The sequence below is a fragment of the Branchiostoma floridae genome, chromosome 4 (genome assembly GCF_000003815.2).
Source record: "Branchiostoma floridae strain S238N-H82 chromosome 4, Bfl_VNyyK, whole genome shotgun sequence".
NCBI lineage: Eukaryota > Metazoa > Chordata > Leptocardii > Amphioxiformes > Branchiostomatidae > Branchiostoma > Branchiostoma floridae.
In genome coordinates, this window is record NC_049982.1 from 16,856,942 (window position 1) to 16,875,970 (window position 19,029).

A 19,029-nucleotide genomic window follows, 5' to 3' on the forward strand; every position below is an offset into this window, starting at 1 on the left:
AGGTGACCCAGGGTATCTCTACAGCAGAGTATTAAGGATAGATCCTCAGACAAAGGAAGAGATTACACAGTCTTAGATGAAGAAAAGAACAATAACAACCTGACGATAAATCTTTTAGCCAAACTCATCTGGCATGATTTTGTCAGACTAAGCTGTATTCAATGGTTGCTTGAAAAAACCTGAATTGTTACCATGGGTGTGAAATGTAACGGTCAAACCTACCAAGGAGGTTAAAAAAGACCTCCTTGAACCTACCGACCATGAAAGCAGGGTTATTTTGCCTGCTTGTTTACTTTTTCCTGAGACAGTTTATTTAAAAAAGAGCTCCCCTAAAAGAAGCATACCCGCATAGCCCCTTTAGCAAAGAACACCAAGTGACTCCAATAACAACACTTGATACGTGCGTATGCCGCACACCTGCCGATAGTTTACCTTAGCAACAGGTAGTTGTGTAAACGTCTTTGTATCACTCCGCCAGGGAATAGCATATATTTTCTCTACGTGCCGGCCAGAAATGTTGTGGCAATATTTCCACCAAAGGTCTATCCTGTGACACATTTTGTTTATATTTTGCAGCACATATTTGAAGATATGTCACAAACACGACACAATGTTTTACAAAATAGTCCCAGCGGAAGAAGCGTAACAGGTTGGTGACGCGGTCCAGCTGGCAACCATACGCTCACCTGTCCAACATGGCCGCTGTCATTCATTAAGTGGCGGACGGTCCCTCCAGTCATAGCCGGTTTGTAAAAGTTTGGCAGATATCTGCAACATCCAACTGATATTTCCTAGCGGCGGGCACTTGGATTAGGACGTCGGTGAAGTTGGGATACGATGACGACAGTGGAGTGGCCTGTACTGCCGCTGAACCGGACACCTCCCGGGTCCTACTTCCCCGCTATCCCCCCGCCAACCCCGCCGGAGGCACGGTCCTACCCACAGTAAGTAAACTCTTAGCTATAACATGTACTTCGGAATATTGCAGCATCAGATCAACATTGATATTGTCACGGAACAGTTTTAACAACTTTTGCTGGCTAATTTCACTGTTGCTGTCCATCACAGTTTTGTAAAAGTTCAGGAACCAATTCACATTTTCAACAGTCCCTTAAGCGTGTCCTGTCACATCATAACGGTGCTAGACTACGGGAGAGTCATTAAGGGAATCTCGAAGAGTCATTGAGAAACTACCTGGAGGACTTTTCAGGGGTCGGATTCGCTGCATTGATCGCTGGTTGGCCCCTCAACAACCGGTCGTTCGGTACCTGTAGTGGTGCATTGTTCAGGAGTATTGTGACATACTGATGGTAAGGGCTCCAGATTGCTCCATTTCTCAAGGTTGACTGGAACACTCAGGGTACTTCAAGTCTGCTTCATCAATCTGGTCTTCATTAAGTACAGCAAAATATAACATGGAAATTCACATGTATAGGAAACCTTGTTGCAACGTTGATAACATTAAGTTAGAAAATGAAACGGATCTGGATGTATATGTATAACCTAAGTCTGCTGATTGCTTACATGTTGTTCTAGAACACCTGGATAGGGTACCTACATGCAGACATTCCAGAGCTTTCAAGATGCTTAATGCTCCTCCAGTTTTGTACTGCTCTATGGTAACACAGGGACTTCCTAGGGTCAATTTTGTCATCAGAGGAAAACACCCTACACAGTAACAAGAGGCAAATAAATCTTCCCATTTCTTAGCAACCAGGGGAAGTTGCGTGCCATTTCTCAACAACCATGGAACTGAAAGAAGCATAAAGTTGTTGAAAATTCATGAAGTTGGATTGTTTTCTCACAAGCCATGCTGTTGCTTAGGGACAACAAGTCTTAAGTGTTGAATTAGAATGTGTATACTGGGTGTCTAAAATAAATGATTACCTACTACCAATTAAAGTGCCATTCTCAGTAACATGGGATGTGCAACAACACAAAACATGAAAATAGGAATGATTTTGTGCTTTTCAGCAGGTAAAATTTCTTTCTGAGCTTTTGTTGATTAGTTTCCTTTTAGTATCAACCATATTTTCTTCCTAGCTATGAGCCACCCCTTAATAATTTATGGTCCATGCCTGCAGAAGTCTTGTCAGCAACCAAAGTTAACAGATGTTTTGGTATGTGATTCGTTTTCATGGGGTTTCCAAGGAAACATTGACAATAAGAATGACCCTTTTGTAGTGTTTTCAACTTTGACTCTTTCATTGTTTTGTGTACTGACCCCTGTTGGTCTTCCTTATCTTTGTGACTTACTATCTGACTTTCTATTTGGCTTTCTTGTGTGGCTAGTAAACAATGGTGTGATTTGTTCACCCAGTTGTCCTAAATGCAATTGTTGTCATCTTCAAAACATATAAATGTCACCCATCCCTTTCAACAGGGGACTTTTTGTCACTCCCCTCATGCTTCCCTTTTAGGATCTGATTATTTGTGTCCCTTCCTTTGTGTGAGCCATGAAGGTAATAAGGCGTTAAATACAGCCGTTAGCAGGCAAATAATTTGATCTCCAAACAACACCAATTGAAACTGTTACAGCTCTTTTCAATCCATGTGTATAACACGTGGACATTCCCTTATTCAAAGTAACTACTTATACAATAGAACTGTAAACATACCTGTCACCAGGAGCTTGCACACCTTTCTACACTTTCGTACCTGATACTATGTCTTATAAAAGTACAAATTTTCCTATCAAACAGGTAAATTTGTTATTAAGTTCAGCACAGCTGCTAATGATGGGGTGTTGGATACAGCATAGATAAAAATTTAAAAAAAAAATGGTAAAATGCACCACAGGGTTAAGTTCTTTTAAGTGCATAGCAGAACTCTCTCAACATTTTGTCCTGTTTTTGTTTCTGTTTCAGCTAGCAAAATTTCAAAGTATGTTTACAATCTAGTTCACTTTACTAAAGGCATTTAGTAGTTCTCAGTGGTCTATTTACTACAAAGCCACAAATCAAGTTACTGTAAATGCATTCCCAGGGATTTAATTTCATGGCAGCAGGGAAAAGGACCTTTTTGCTGTGGTTTTAAGTTCGCGGTAGCACCATGCACTGTAGTGTCTTACTGCAATGGGAAAATGTTCGCAGTGGCTTTAAGTTCGCGGTGAAGCGGCCACCGCAAAAAATGCTAACATTAAACCACCACGAAAGTTTCTGCATTTACAGTATTCAGGAGTTCATTGACACTCATGTCAATTTAAGATGTATTCATTGTACATAATCCTGCAATATTATTTGACACTGACTGATTTGTAGGTAAAACAAAAACACACCGAATGCTTGTGTACTCAGCACACTTTCAAAAGTCATTTATTACTGAGGTGATATTATATCGCTAGGTCACCTTTATCCAGTGGGTAACCTATATCTGTTCTGTTTTTTCTCCAAAAAGGGACTGTGCAATATTTTTAAGATATTGCTATTTTGAACCTTTGTCTGTTGACTTGACATCCCTAAAGGATATAGGTTACCCCACAGATGAAACTAGCATCACATAATCAACACCCTGACATATTGTTGTTGATTGCACAAATTTGAAATATGAATCATGCAGTGACAGCCTCAATCAGTTATCAAGCTTGTAGAGCATTTGTCTTATCTATAAAAAAACACTAATAAAGTCCCTGCTGAAGTTTTCAGCATATGCATTCCGCCTTCACTAGATTGTTGTTATTCCTCTGGCCCAGAACTAGTTTATTGTTCTTGATACAGCACGCCGTCCTGTGACAAAGAAACAGGAATTCTTGGCTTCAAAGCCATTCCCCAGAATGAAAAGGTCGTGCACATACCAGTGATTCCGAAGAGTTGAATTCAGTGATGGGACTTGAAAGTACTTTGGGACTGAATGTTCTCTTACTTCAGAAAACCTGAAATCAGTAGTTGTCAGTGGCAAAATATTTTCAGGTAGTGTTTCAACACTTTTGCTTCTTTCTAGTTGAGCATGGTGCTGTACTGGAAAAACAACACTAACATCTTAGCAGCAAGAGCAACAAGGGAGGGTCTTTTTAGCGAATGCCCACAAACGCCCACTCTAGAGAAGTCCGCGCTGCACGAATCTAACTTTTTTTGCTTGGAATATGTCCACGTTGTGCTCCCATGTATTAATCCTGAGTTTCAAGTCAATCCGTTGACCCGAAGTGACATAAATCAAAGTTTTCGATTCTCGATGGTCTTTTTAGCGAACGCCCAGCAAAATGTCTTTTTAGCGAATGCCCACTATATCCACAAAAATATCAGCCGTCGCGCAACGACACCTAAACCTACCGCCACAAACATGTTCAAGATGGTGTCCCATTGATGTGTACGGAGTTTCCGTGCTTTACAAGCATTTTAGGTTCCTGTTTTTGGTCAAAATGTACGGCGACGATACTACCATACTTTAACTATAGCAATTCAAAATGGCGGGCACTAGTCATGTGACCTCCTTGCGGGACTGTTCTATAAGTATCGCGGGAGGGACTGTTGTAGCATAGCTTCTCATACAACCATTTTAGAGTGAATTCTGAACAAGATTTTCATTTCATAGTGCTATCATCTGACTGATATTTACAATGTGGTCATTTTTTCTGTGCTATTATTACCCAGGTTTGAGGAACTTAGTGCAAATTTGGATATTGATTCACCTCAGTGCCCAATTAATGTACAAAAGGCTCAGACACATCAGTGTTATAAACCTGAATAGGGGCAGGTAACCAATACTAGAAAAACATAGCTATTTATTATTAACAATACTATTTACATTATAATAATAACTCTTCACCAAACTGGACTTTTCTTATCTTTATTTATCACAGAAACATTGTTACAATGAGGATTTGATTAGATGAGTATCTGTTACAGTGTGTACAAACTTATTTCAAATACAAAAATGTATTTCGTTTCACTTCCTAAATATTTTTAAAGTATTGGAAGAAGTTGACACATAAACAATATTAATTGCATCATTTATGTGCAGTAAAATGTGACCACATGCTATCAATAGCCTAATAAAATGTTGGAACATGGCACAAGCGGGCTCCCCTTCTGAGTACAGAAAGGAAATGTTTTATAACATTTAGTTAAGACGTAGAAAATTTCAATTGTAAAATGTACCTTTATTAACATTTACAAACAAATTGTTTTCTTCTCTTCTTAATAAATGACAACAATACAGGTAAGTAAGGTGTGTTTCCTTTTATAACAGGCCAGGTAAGACGCCGTACAGGTAATTAAGGTGTGTTTCCTTTTATAGCAGACCAGGTAAGACACCGTACAGGTGAGTAACGTGTATTTCCTTTGATTACTGACCAGGTAAGACACAATACAGGTGAGTAACGTGTATTTCCTTTGTTCACAGACCAGGTAAGACACCGTACAGGTGAGTAACGTGTATTTCCTTTGTTTACAGACCAGGTGAGACAACATACAGGTGAGTAACATTTATTTCCTTTGATAACAGGCCAGGTAAGACACCATACAGGTAAGTAAGGTACGTTTCCTTTTATAACAGACCAGGTAAGACACCGTATAGGTGAGTAACGTGTGTTTGCTCTGATTACAGACCAGGTAAGACACCACACAGATGAGTAAGGCGTCTTTCCTTTGCCTATAGACCAGATAGGGCATTATACAGGTAAGTAAGTTGCTTTACTCACCTGTTTAATACCTATCTGGTCTATAGGCAAAGGAAAGACGCTTTACTCACCTGTATAATGGCCTATATGGTAGTATATAGGCAAAGGAAAGTTGCTTTACTCACCTGTATAATACCCTGTCTGGTCTATAGGCAAAGTAAAGACATCTTACTTACCTGTATAATGGCCTATCTGGTCTATAGGCAAAGGAAAGACACCTTACTCACCTGTTTAATGGCCTATCTGGTCTATAGGCAAAGGAAAGACACCTTATTCACCTGTATAATGGCCTATCTGGTATATAGGCAAGGGAAAGAGACCTTACTTACCTGTATAATGCCCCCATCTGTTATATAGGCGAAGGAAAGACACCTAACTTACCTGTATAATACCCTATCTGGTCTACAGGCAAAGGAAAGTTGCTTTACTCGCCTGTTTAATACCCTATCTGGTCTATAGGCAAAGGAAAGACGCCTTACTCACCTGTATAATGGCCTATATGGTATATAGGCAAAGGAAAGACGCCTTACTCACCTGTGTAGTACCCTATCTGGTCTATAGACAAAGGAAACACACCTTACACACCTGTGCGGTGTCTTACCTGGTCTGTAATGAAAGGAAATACACGTTACTCACCTGTATGGTGTCTTACCTGTCCTGTTATCAAAGGAAATACACGTTACTCACCTGTATGTTGTCTCACCTGGTCTGTAAACAAAGGAAATACACGTTACTCACCTGTACGGTGTCTTACCTGGTCTGTGAACAAAGGAAATACACGTTACTCACCTGTATTGTGTCTTACCTGGTCTGTAATCAAAGGAAATACACGTTACTCACCTGTACGGTGTCTTACCTGGTCTGTTATAAAAGGAAACACACCTTACTTACCTGTATGGTGTCTTACCTGGCCTGTAGTCAAGGAAACACACCTTACTCACCTGTACGGTGTCTTACCTGGTCTCTAATCAAAGGAAATACACGTTACTCACCTGTACGGTGTCTTACCTGGTCTGTAATGAAAGGAAATACACGTTACTCACCTGTACGGTGTCTTACCTGGTCTGTAATGAAAGGAAATACAGCTTACTCACCTGTACGGTGTCTTACCTGGTCTGCTATAAAAGGAAACACACCTTACTTACCTGTACGGCGTCTTACCTGGCCTGTTATAAAAGGAAACACACCTTACTTACCTGTATTGTTGTCATTTATTAAGAAGAGAAAAAAACAATTTGTTTGTAAATGTTAATAAAGGTACATTTTACAATTGAAATTTTCTACGTCATAACTAAATGTTATAAAACATTTCCTTTCTGTACTCAGAAGGGGAGCCCGCTTGTGCCATGTTCCAACATTTTAATAGGCTATTGATAGCATGTGGTCACATTTTACTGCACATAAATAATGCAATTAATATTGTTTATGTGTCAACTTCTTCCAATACTTTAAAAATATTTAGGAAGTGAAACGAAATACATTTTTGTATTTGAAATAAGTTTGTACACACTGTAACAGATACTCATCTAATCAAATCCTCATTGTAACAATGTTTCTGTGATAAATAAAGATAAGAAAAGTCCAGTTTGGTGAAGAGTTATCATTATAATGTAAATAGTATTGTTAATAATAAATAGCTATGTTTTTCTAGTATTGGTTACCTGCCCCTATTCAGGTTTATAACACTAATGTGTCTGAGCCTTTTGTACATTAATTGGGCACTGAGGTGAATCAATATCCAAATTTGCACTAAGTTCCTCAAACCTGGGTAATAATAGCACAGAAAAATGACCACATTGTAAATATCAGTCAGATGATAGCACTATGAAATGAAATCTTGTTCAGAATTCACTCTAAAATGGTTGTATGAGAAGCTATGCTACAACAGTCCCTCCCGCGATACTTATAGAACAGTCCCGCAAGGAGGTCACATGACTAGTGCCCGCCATTTTGAATTGCTATAGTTAAAGTATGGTAGTATCGTCGCCGTACATTTTGACCAAAAACAGGGACTTAAAATGCTTGTAAAGCACGGAAACTCCGTACACATCAATGGGACGCCATCTTGAACATGTTTGTGGCGGTAGGTTTAGGTGTCGTTGCGCGACGGCTGATATTTTTGTGGATATAGTGGGCATTCGCTAAAAAGACATTTTGCTGGGCGTTCGCTAAAAAGACCATCGAGAATCGAAAACTTTGATTTATGTCACTTCGGGTCAACGGATTGACTTGAAACTCAGGATTAGTACATGGGAGCACAACGTGGACATATTCCAAGCAAAAAAAGTTAGATTCGTGCAGCGCGGACTTCTCTAGAGTGGGCGTTTGTGGGCATTCGCTAAAAAGACCATGCGCTTAACAAAGTCATAACACTTTGAGTCCATAGTACACAAACCTCTTTGGAGTTGTTTGCAATGTGGCCCAAGGTACCAGGAAAGCAATTTATTTCTTTTAAACCTGTTTCTATTTATGTGCAGGTAGTTGGGGGAACAGATCAATGACGTATAGAATAATCATTATGGTTTTGGTTGATTAAGTCCTTATATTTTTCCCTGTGCAGGGCGGTCAGGAATGCACCAGTCACGGCACTGATGGGAATTGTGGTGGACGGACGGCAGCCTGAGAGGGTAAGCACCAACTATCATTGACAATACCTGTGAACAGGTGAATGCTGTCTGACACTCCTTATAGTTACGAAAGACCTTTCCATGTGATCTCTATTAAGTTTTAGCTCTTAAGATGTGGAAAAAGAAGCAAATTTTTGAGGTTAACTGTACTTAAAGGCCCTGCCAACGCAGACCTCACAGCCACTCTTGGAAGTATCACAAGAAGTTTGTTTTCAAAACAGAGACTTTGGTACAAAGCCAAGACCCAGTCCTCTAGGCACAACAAAAGCCCAACACAACACATGGATACATGCTTCATTCATTGACTGTTTGGGTGGGTCAGCTTTCATCACCATGACAACTACTGTATCAGGTGGTATATTAGATGCTGGCCCACAGTAAGAAACCTTTTGCAGCTGTATGCCGAGTCAGGTGTGACTTACAATCTCAGGTGTTTACAAGCTAAGGTTCGTGTGATTTCAAAAGGGCTCCTTTTGTGGCGATGCTTGCAGGTGAAACTAGGCAAACCCTGTCATGCCTCATGAGTAACAGTTAAAGTTTAAAAGTTCATCTCATACTTTTGGCAACACACTTCATGATGCCAGTTTATAGCATTTCCTTTTCAAGATTTATATAGACTTTGGAATGGCAAAAGCATTCTCAAATACAAGTCTGTGTGTCATAATTTTACATGCATATGCCTTGACTAAATGATATTTGCTTACAGTCAGGTATTCAGCCCATGTTCATAGTTACCTGGGGTTGGCAAGTTGACTTTGTATCAAATCATGTTACACATAATGGTCTGTCATGGTTTGCTAACATGCAGTGTAAAAGAGTTGGTCATGGTTGAACCCTCAGTGCATATTTAACATTCATTACCTGTAAGTTGTACTGAGTACACATTGGTCCTTTACACAACATGATTCATGTATCTTGGGACTCCTTCACGACTCACAGTCTAACCTGATGGGTCATCTATTGACTGAAAGTCTCTGGCTGATTGAAATCTCTAAATTTAGTTGTGAACTGGCAAGTTGAACTTTTGGTTAGCTTTTTGCCATTTCCTATATGTGGTAATGTTACCAATGATTTAACAAGACTCAGAAGGGTGATAAAAACATCCGATCCCTTTCATCTATCTAAAACAGTGCATCAGTATTAGTTTTACAAAATTAACAATGATTGTGCAAAAGTCAATGTAGATTTAGATCCGATTTAGTTAAGAGTTAAAACTCAACATTTTGTGTATTGATAAAACATCAAATCCATTTTCGTCAAACAAGGTCCATTGCATACGGTGAATATTGAGGCTCATGATCAGATGTACCCTGAGGACCAGCTTGGATCGGGCAGCTGGGACAGTTTATTCGGTGGCCCAAGACAGTCAGCCACACACACACACACACACACACACACACACACACACACACACACACACACACACCCCGATCTCCTATTAGTGCTCCTCCCGCTCAAACTCACCGGAGCACTAATAGGAAATCGGCGGGCCTGACTGTCTTGGGCCACCGAATATACTGTCCTAGCTGGCCAATCTGGATGGCCCCCAGGGTAGATCAGATGGGGCCTGTTCAAAGTACAGATGAATACACCTTAGAGACATATTACGGGTTGATATGTATCATACAGTAGCTTTTACATAGGTTTACCATCAGCCCTTGTGAAATATCCACCCCTGTTTGTTTAGTAGTCACAGAGCTGTTTTTAGTGGCTATGGTGCTTGACAAAGTAGAATAGTACACCCTGATATATTGAAAAGGCCTTTTTGTTGTTCTTTCCTTGCCAGGTAAAAGTAAACAAACAGGGCATGGCAGTAGTGAAAGATTGCAATGCCACAGAAGCTAGGGTACAAATGCCACAATGAGCTAACGCTGTGCATTCTAAAACTGCTGTGCCTTATCGCTCCATCTCTGAAGTTTACTTATAGTTCAGCTTTACTCTGGACACAAAGGCTCTATGCTTACCCAAAGCTTAAGACACAAAAATGTTTCGATCTTTGAGGTTAGGTTTGTTTACGTGGAGATATGTATCTTTACAAATATGGAATGTAAAAAGAGGCCTAAATTTGAATACTGGGTACAACATTTGGCCCCAAATTGCAGTCTTGTACCATGAAAATGGATAAAATAACTGTGGTAGCATTTATTTAGCAGTCCTCAATCGGACCAATTTTTGAAAACAAATGGAAAATAAGAAAGCTTTTAACACTTTGAATTTCAAAGTAACAGCCTGAGTTGTCATGTTGTCAATATAGGACTGACAAAAGTTAAAGCTGGATGATTGTAACCATATAAAACTGTTTTGAAAACAAAATTTATTTATTTATTTATTGATCTTTAGGGTAGTCCCTTCAGTTAACGTAGTAACTGATTTCCAAGGGAGCCCTATATACATGTTCGCACATGTTCGCACAACGACGGGTTATACCGCCCCTTACGGGGTGACACACCCGTCCGGGTGAATGATAGATCACCATGTGGCTGATACGAGACAGAGGTCGCCAGGCCTCCATCCGGGTGATTTTTAGTGAATCACCAACTTCCGACAGAAGGATTTGCACCAACGCACACCGCACCATCGCACGTGTGGGGGTTCTTTAACGTGCATGGGGTATGGCTCTCCCCTTACACGGGACCTCTATTTAACGTCCAACCCGAGGGACGACTCATTTTTCACTTGAGTAAAGTGAGGAAAGTCGTGTAAAGTGCCTTTCCCAAGGGCACAAGGCCGGCAACACCGCAAGCGGATTCGAACCGGCGACCTCTCGGTCACGGGCCGAATACACTACCACTGTGCTACGCGGCCCCACAACATGAACAGCCCCTTGAACTTTTTTACACAATGCAAAGTTTTGTCAAACGCCCTGATATATATATATATAATTCCAACAACTTCTTATGTGAACACCAATGTTCTAGCACCCGGAGACTGTGAGATGTCGTGTACGGAAACAAGTGGGCAGCACCAACCGGTGGCGCCTGCCACAGAGTCTGGGGAGTGACTTACTGGGTACTTCACAAGCCGTTAAAGCCATCAAGGTACCAGCCTGGAGCGACAGTGTACGCAGCATCATGACAGGTGAGGGGAAACACCACATCTACATCACATGGACAAAACTTATCACTCATTGTCTTCAGCAGTCATGAAAATTCAACAAGATCATCCTTCTAGCTGAACATCGCATCATTTGCATGCCAACATTATGATATTGATATGTCATGGTCTTGTCCTTCAGTGTTGATTTCATTAAGCAACCGATGAAGAAAAGTTACTGAAATTTATGCGAGTTTATTTGAAAGACATTCTGCAGTACCAGTAGGTCGCAATGTGATGTAATTGTACAGTGAAGTGGGCAAGCAGTTACAAATAAAGAGATGCTAGTAAGAATTGTTATTAACAAGAATGGCACTTCCCATGCAGGAGAGAGTGCGTGCACGTCAGTAAACCGTGACCCTGAAAAGGTGTACACCTTCCAGACAGTGGAGAGCCGGCCATTCTCCTCACCACGGTTACTGAGGAAAGCTGCCCTTAGCCGCAGCTCCTCTCCCTCCATCCCCTCCCCACCCAGAACAGCTCCTGCTCAGATGGTCAGGTGAGGAACTCATGAACTGAATACTAGTACTTGATTTGATGTTTTCTAGTCAGATTGACATAGCAGAATCTGGGGATACTAAATTGAATACATTATACTACTAAAATGAATCGTCATAAGCATATTTTTTCTGATCTTAATTCCCTGTTTAGTAAGAGAAATTTTGATTGCACATATTTCTTGTTCAAAAGAGTAATGAACCCTTTCTGATAGACGGATTAATTTGTGTCATTCACAATTGTCAGCCGGCATGCTTGTGTCTTGCTGGTCTTGTAACATGTTTATATTTCAGCCCTCGTCTTGCCGTTCACAAACCCCTGACACCCCACTACCCGACCCCAGCACAAGTCTTCCACTACCACTCCAAACATATCTTTGATGTGGCAGGGCCAGGTGTGTTAAGACTTTCAGGATTTGTGATTATGTCATGCAATGTATTTTCATTTTACAAAATGTACTTTAAAATATATCAGTGATTTTTGCTGACAAAAAGCTTTGATAAGTAAAAGAAATGATATTTGATTTCTTCAAGCTCTGTAATTTTGGTGAATTGGTTTGAACATAGAGTTGAAGATGGTGGCTGGAGGGACAGCCTTGTTGTTTACAGGTAGTAATGTGCAGTAATTTTGTGTCATGTGTCAGATGTGGTTCTGCACTGCCTGAGCACCAGCTGGGAGCTCCACAAGCCATTCCTGCAGAAGTCCAAGGTGCTGTCAGAGCTGCTGTACAAGGCTGAGAACCCCAAACAGCAGCAGTTCTACAGGGACAGGACAGCAGAGACACTGGACAGGTACATCAGGGACAGCGACATCTACAGTAATGAATACCAGGTAAGTGTAGAGGCCAATGCTTGGCTCACTTTCTTTGATATACATGTATCTTGATATTTAGTCAAAAGAAAACTGTGTATTGAACTCACACCATCCGCACAACATTTTGTGACTGACAGGAAATCAGCCAAAGACTGAACACAGTGACAATATCTGATGGACCAAGAAAAGGCCTGAGTGACCCTGCCCACACGTCCATCCAGCGAACCAGGAACGTCACTGCTATAAAACTGAAGATCAAAGATGCCAACGTCACAAAGGAAGGTAGGAACGGAAGTGGTACTCAAGGACTCTTTTCTAGTGGGGACGGGTATCATTTGAGAGAATGACCCATACAAAATCACTCATTTATGCACAGATACTTCTTGAAAAAGCACTGTTATAAACACAGTTTCTGATTATTTGTATACTCAACAAAATAAAAACTACAACCTTTTCATCAATTGATATAATCAGTATTCTTTGTGCACGACACTAACCATCAATGTATTTTGTTTGAAATTAATATCTTTGCTGTTTTTCTGTTGCCTCTGTGCTTGTAGCACTGGCCATCGCCCTTGGCAACCTGTACCATGATGACACCCGTGTGGATGAGGAGGATGTGGCAGGAGTGATGGCAGCTGCCTATCACATGCAGTGTGCTGGGCTGCTCAACGGGTCAGTACAGCAGATCCGCTCAGGAGAAAAACATAGATTTTTCAAGATTCATCCATCATTTGGCATTTAATTGACAGTCTGACCAGCACAGAGCCAAGTTTAGTGGTTAGATTTGTGCCAGTAGATTGTTAACATTAAGGCGGACACTGCTGTCCTTGGTGCTGAACTGTAGTACTGTAAAGATTTCATACAAGCATTCCGTTTGTTTGATGATGAATGATGTGCTTTGTGATATCGTAGCACTAATAAAGGTAGCTGAACTACAAGGTCACTGAAATGGCTCCTACACTGGTGGTATGAATTATGGTTTACATTCACTAAAATTGGTCATAATTATTTTTTGAAGGTGTTCCCAAATCATGATTGACACTGTGAAGGCCAGCAACGTCTGCACCTACATGAAGGCAGCCATACAAGTAAGTATTTTTCATATTTCATTTTTCTTACACTGTTTCTAACATTTAGTAATAGTAATTGAGTAACTGTATATTTTACTGTGCAAACCACCTTATCTAGCCACTGTGCTTGTGAGTTCAAGAGTACAGATGTTATAGATATTGAGATATTCTGCACAAGATATTTGCTAGGTTAGACATCACAGCTACCGTAAGTGCCAAACTGTTGGTAGTTGAGGATAGAGGTCTCCTGTGTTTGTTTCAGTACGAGCAGTCGTCAGTGATCACCACATGCGAGCGGTGGCTGGAGCTGAACCTGGTCCCACAGCTGTCCCTACAGATCCACCTGAGAGAGCTGCCCATGGAAGTCATGATCAAGCTCCTCAAGTCCACACGGTAAGACGCTCACAGCTGCACATGACCATGATCATGAAGGACCACCTGGGCTTATCTATTGTTTAAGTCTGAGGTTGGACAGGATAGGGCAAATTGGGCATTCTGTACATGATTGACTTGTATCTTGAGGCCATGTAGCCGAGAACAATGATTCCATATATATTTTTGTAATAATTCGGATAGACTATTGGCTTAATTTTTGGACCCCCTTTCCCCTTTCAATTTTGATGATCATTTCTCCCTGCCATCTTATCCCAAAAATTATCCTTGTAAACATTGTGCTACATTTCTCCACAGGTTGTTTACGTACAATGAGTACTCCCTGTACAAGGCTCTGTGTAACTGGATCTTCCTGAGGAGACACCCTGAGCTGCACCTCATGCCCTCCCACTCCAGCATCATCACATACTTCAACAGGTTTGCCTCATACCTGCGGTTTTTGTGGATATGTGACTATTAAAAGGCAGGGCTGATGCTATTCTGGGCTTCAGTATTCCTTCTGCTCTAAGGGGAAAGGAAGAGTTTATGTTAGGAGAAAACTCTAGTAGATACTCATAGTGAGGTATGAATTTGCTGAGCAGTTATTACAAGACATTTTGTATTATGATATTTCTTGTTTGTCTCTCCAGCCTGCCAAAGCACAGTGCGTTTCTGGAGCGTGAGGAGGGGCAGGTCTACAGCGGACTGTTTCTGTCATTAAAGCTCCACGGCATCACAGACAGTATGTTCTTATACATGTAGTTTCAACATGTCATATCATGCTTTTTTTTGGAAAGCATATGATTAAGGCCTTCTAGACGGTGTTACAGGAAAAAGGAATGAAAATAAAGCATTAAAATGTGTGAATCATATCAGCAGTTGGGCTACAATAATAGTACAACCGAGTGTTTATTATCATAGTCAGTAAACTTGAAGTTACTGTAGCTAGTGTGGTACAACCCTTTCTTTGAAATACTGTAAGATAACCTGTCCCCCTCGCCCCAGCCTCACACCTGGATGACATCCAGCAGATGAACATCCTGCCGTACCAGTGGCTCCTCCGGGTTCTCACACAACATTACCACTCAGTAAGTCACAGTTCTACTGTCCACATATTGCAAGATTCAGACCCAAATATCGTTCATTTCAATTCAAGTTACATGTATTAATTTTCTTTGTCCAGGAGGAGAGAGTATGGAGTTACCCGCCCGCGGTGCGCCTTTGTTTGGCCCGTTAAATCCCGCAGCGCCGGCTTTGTTTACTGCCCTGCGCGGCGCCCGTCTGATCTGATGTTCGTAGCGCCGGTTGGCGCGGTTTCTATGCTAATGAGCCACGCCATTACGTCATAGCCCTCGAGCCAGCCCGAAGGCTGATCGGCAAGAGGCGAAGTGGGTCAGGTTTCCGACGATTCCCTTATTTGGAAAACTCGGCAGGCATGTGACTACGTCATCTTGCGGTAGAGGGCACAATGGCGGACAGTTTGATATGTTTCTCTTCGCCGTACAACAAACATGGGCCAGTTTAGGCCTATTTTCGCGGATCGAGGTCTGTTTTCTTGCGATAGAATTATGAATTTTCACATGTATTTTCAGATGGCTACTAAAAAAATATGACGTTTTTCTTCATTTAGCTGATATTTTTTCGTAACTGTTGATGATGTGCTCGGTAAAATGGCGTGTTCACTGTTGGTCGAACCTTGCTCATTTTTGTCGAACCACCCGTGTTTTTAGAGGATACATCGGGCCTGGAATAAGGTGAAGGTAAGGCGGGAGAGCATAGTTTTCATGGTTTTCGTTACGATCGGGTTTTCGTAAATAATGTCTTGAGTTCTCCAGGCATAATTTTGAACTTTGTATTTGTATCGATTTATGAAATATATCTGTTGCATACTTAAAAAAACTTGGTTCCTGTGATCATTGAGTCAGGTTTTTCACAGTCATCATTAATTGTAGGAATATTACCAGTTTTTTTCGTAGACTTTGCCTCAGACAATTTTGCCTTTAGGCTTAGCCCGTACCCGAGCGGCGGCGCTGTCCGGTCGCCGTATGACTTTGAAATTTCACCCTCAGTCATCAGAGAGAATATTGCCGCCGCTGTATGTATTCCGAAGTTACTATTCTGTTCAACATCGTCGACAAAATCGCAAAAATCAGATCGCTACACACAATGTTTGTATCCCCAGGCCGCCCCACCATGAAAATTACCACAAAACAAAGGGAAAACAAAAGCTTGCGTGGATGAAATGTATGCAGATGCGGGTTTTTGACACGTGGGTGTTAATAAAATTTTGTCGCCCGCTACGAACATACGAACAATGGAAACTAATCCGTACTCTCTCCTCCTGATAAAAGCTCCTTGTGTATCAAGAAATTTGTGTCTGTTGAACTCACCGGTGCACCTGCTGTTCCACTAGCTTCAGGCAGGGGGCGATATGAGACTGCTCCAGTACAACTTCTACAGCGGTTCTGTCAGGGCTGGCTTCATCATGGAGCAGGTGTGGTCATCATTTTGGAAAAAGTTTGAGTGCTTCTTGAAGCTTCACTAGTCAATTGTGCAATTCAGCACATTTTCTTTTACTTGCCATTGGCATTTATCAATATAAAAGATATTCCAATGCATAATAATCATTCATTCAACTATCCCTGCTTTCAACATTTTAAATATCACATATTTGAATATTTGAGGTATGATTTTGAATGTTTGCATTTAAAGTTTCTGAATACAGAAGATGTGAAAACTTGTTTCTATTTGCCGTGCCTATTGATGGTTCTTTATGGCTGTTGTAGGACCCACCCTTCTACTGTGAGGTGATGTCCATCCATGGTTTCCACTTTGAGCTGAAGGCAGTCAGGCTGGATGCAGAGGGGACATACACCTTCTATATACAGGTAGAATATAGATTCAACTGTTGCGCACTTGCAGGAATGATATCAATACTCTCCATGGACAATGTCATTATACTTAGCCTCTTTTCTGCACCTTTTTTCAGTGCCCCTTAAGTACCAGGTTGATAATGCAAAATTCAGCTTGTCAGATACCAAGCCATCATATTCCTGAATGTCTTCTTAGTTGTACTGAATGACACAAATGTGTTGTCACTGATGAGGATGTCCCCTGTGGTCTACAGAGACTGAAGCCCAGTGACCCTGTGCTGTCGTTCCGTGCCTGCGAGCGCCATACATTCTCCCTGCGACAGGACCGAGATGTTCGCTATGACATCAAGGTGCAGTGCTTCCTGGATGGGCAGTACCAGTGCTGGTCAACAGGGGTGCAGGCACATGGCTTCGGGCTGGATGGGAAAACCTCACGGAGCAAAGTAAGACTTATGGATATAAAGAATGTATAACCTGTTGATCAGGAAGCGTCAATGAAGGTTAGACACGCCAAATAGCAGCTACTCAAGCAACTGGATATAACTATATAGTGTTGAAATGGTCAGATAACATCCATTATCTTTCATCAGTGACACTGTGTAGAGATATTTTCAATGTGCACTGATCAGCAAGTTATTTTCAGTGCATCTACTACTACTACTCTCTGTGTGTAAGTATTCTAAAAGAGATTGTTGTGTTGCTTGTTCCCTGCAGCCCTTCACCCTGTCCAACCTGAAGTGCCCTGTGTATGCCACCTTCCACATGGTCTTCCCTCCTACATAGGACCTGCAGCAACAATGACCCGACATGTCTGTCACCTGTCAATCACCTCATCAACCTTTCTCCACACATTGCACTGTTCAGGGAATCCATAGTCATAGATTAAGTATTGTTGTAGAGAAATGTAAACTGTGTCATGAACAATGAAAGTACGAGCACAGATTTGTTTTTATCACCTGATGAAACATGTAACTCAGTTTACTGCCCAGCCTTAGATTGTTTCCACTGTCTTCACTCTTGAACTTCAAGTTGAAGAGAATGTTTGATTGGTAAAAAAGCACCAGACCGCTTTTGAATAACGTGAGGGGTTTTCTTGTGAAAAAAATTGATACTACATTGATACTACTTTTGGTCTTGCATTTTTTTTTCTTTTACACATGGCGCTGTCCATGTTTCTGTTGCATGTGAGTAAGACAGAGAAGAATATTGAATGTGCAATAGTTCAGTTGAACTTATACAATAACTGTAGTATTTATACACTTGTGCCAAGGCTATAAAAGCAAGTTAGGTTAATCTTTATCTCAGAGACAAAGTATGGCTGACCATGTAATGCAGGAGATAAGACATGTGGAACAGTGCACATCAGGTTACACGGTAGGTATAACATTAGTGCCTGAATTGTTGGATGGAGTTCATTATGCTTTTATATATGTACATTTGGTGCATTGTGGGAATTATGAATTATTTTCTAGTTTGATCAACCAAATGTCTTGGCATATGTAGAATTTCTCAACAAAACATGGATATTTACATAGAAAGTATTTCAATCCAAATACACTACTGTATATCTCCTTCCCATGTACAGAGATTTCAAATAGTATCTTTACCCTTGAATGTGACATTGCAAAGTGTTTTGCTATTCTTTTGTTGTCAAAAATATTTCCTTTCTATACTGTTGACTACCATCATAGCAAGAGATATGAAAACTTGTACAGATATTTTGTGTATACAGCTACTTTTTAAACTTGTACCTCTTACTAACCGCCTTGAGCTTATCATTAAAGCTATGATGACAATTATGTCCTTGAGTGATATAAGAGTGGCTGTATGTCATTAAATCATCAGTGGCACCACTTCATCTACAAGAATAAACATACACTTGAGAAAAACACAAAATGTATCTTATTCATATAGCTTCCACTTTAGCTGGTGTGTTATGCCGAAGGGTGGTTATACCTACTCTCCAAGCAGAGGTTTAGGCTCCGGCTGTTTTTTAAGGTTTTTTTAGTCGTTTTTATCGGGCTTTCTATTTTGTCATTTTGTCTGCTGGGTTTTTTTTCTTT

The 19,029-nt window shown here is 40.9% G+C and overlaps 1 protein-coding gene across 3 annotated transcripts; it reads left to right on the top strand.

The window, feature by feature from the left end:
• The first annotated feature begins 760 nt into the window (after positions 1-760).
• LOC118414153 (BTB/POZ domain-containing protein 16-like) lies at positions 761-18,819 on the top strand. 3 transcript variants are annotated; one of them, XM_035817989.1, is made up of 17 exons: positions 761-944; positions 8,178-8,244; positions 11,163-11,322; positions 11,665-11,836; positions 12,129-12,229; positions 12,479-12,666; positions 12,786-12,930; positions 13,209-13,323; positions 13,670-13,739; positions 13,984-14,114; positions 14,412-14,531; positions 14,744-14,835; positions 15,099-15,181; positions 16,507-16,587; positions 16,880-16,981; positions 17,221-17,409; positions 17,681-18,819. In XM_035817989.1, exons 1-17 carry the CDS (start codon positions 838-840, stop codon positions 17,747-17,749), a joined length of 1,992 nt encoding a protein of 663 aa, XP_035673882.1. In that variant the 5' UTR covers positions 761-837; the 3' UTR covers positions 17,750-18,819. The 3 variants fall into 3 exon arrangements, with proteins under 3 accessions (XP_035673882.1, XP_035673883.1, XP_035673884.1); XM_035817990.1 differs by lacking the exon at positions 761-944 and adding an exon at positions 1,240-1,310; XM_035817991.1 differs by lacking the exon at positions 761-944 and adding an exon at positions 1,342-1,360.
• Positions 18,820-19,029: the final 210 nt, after the last annotated feature.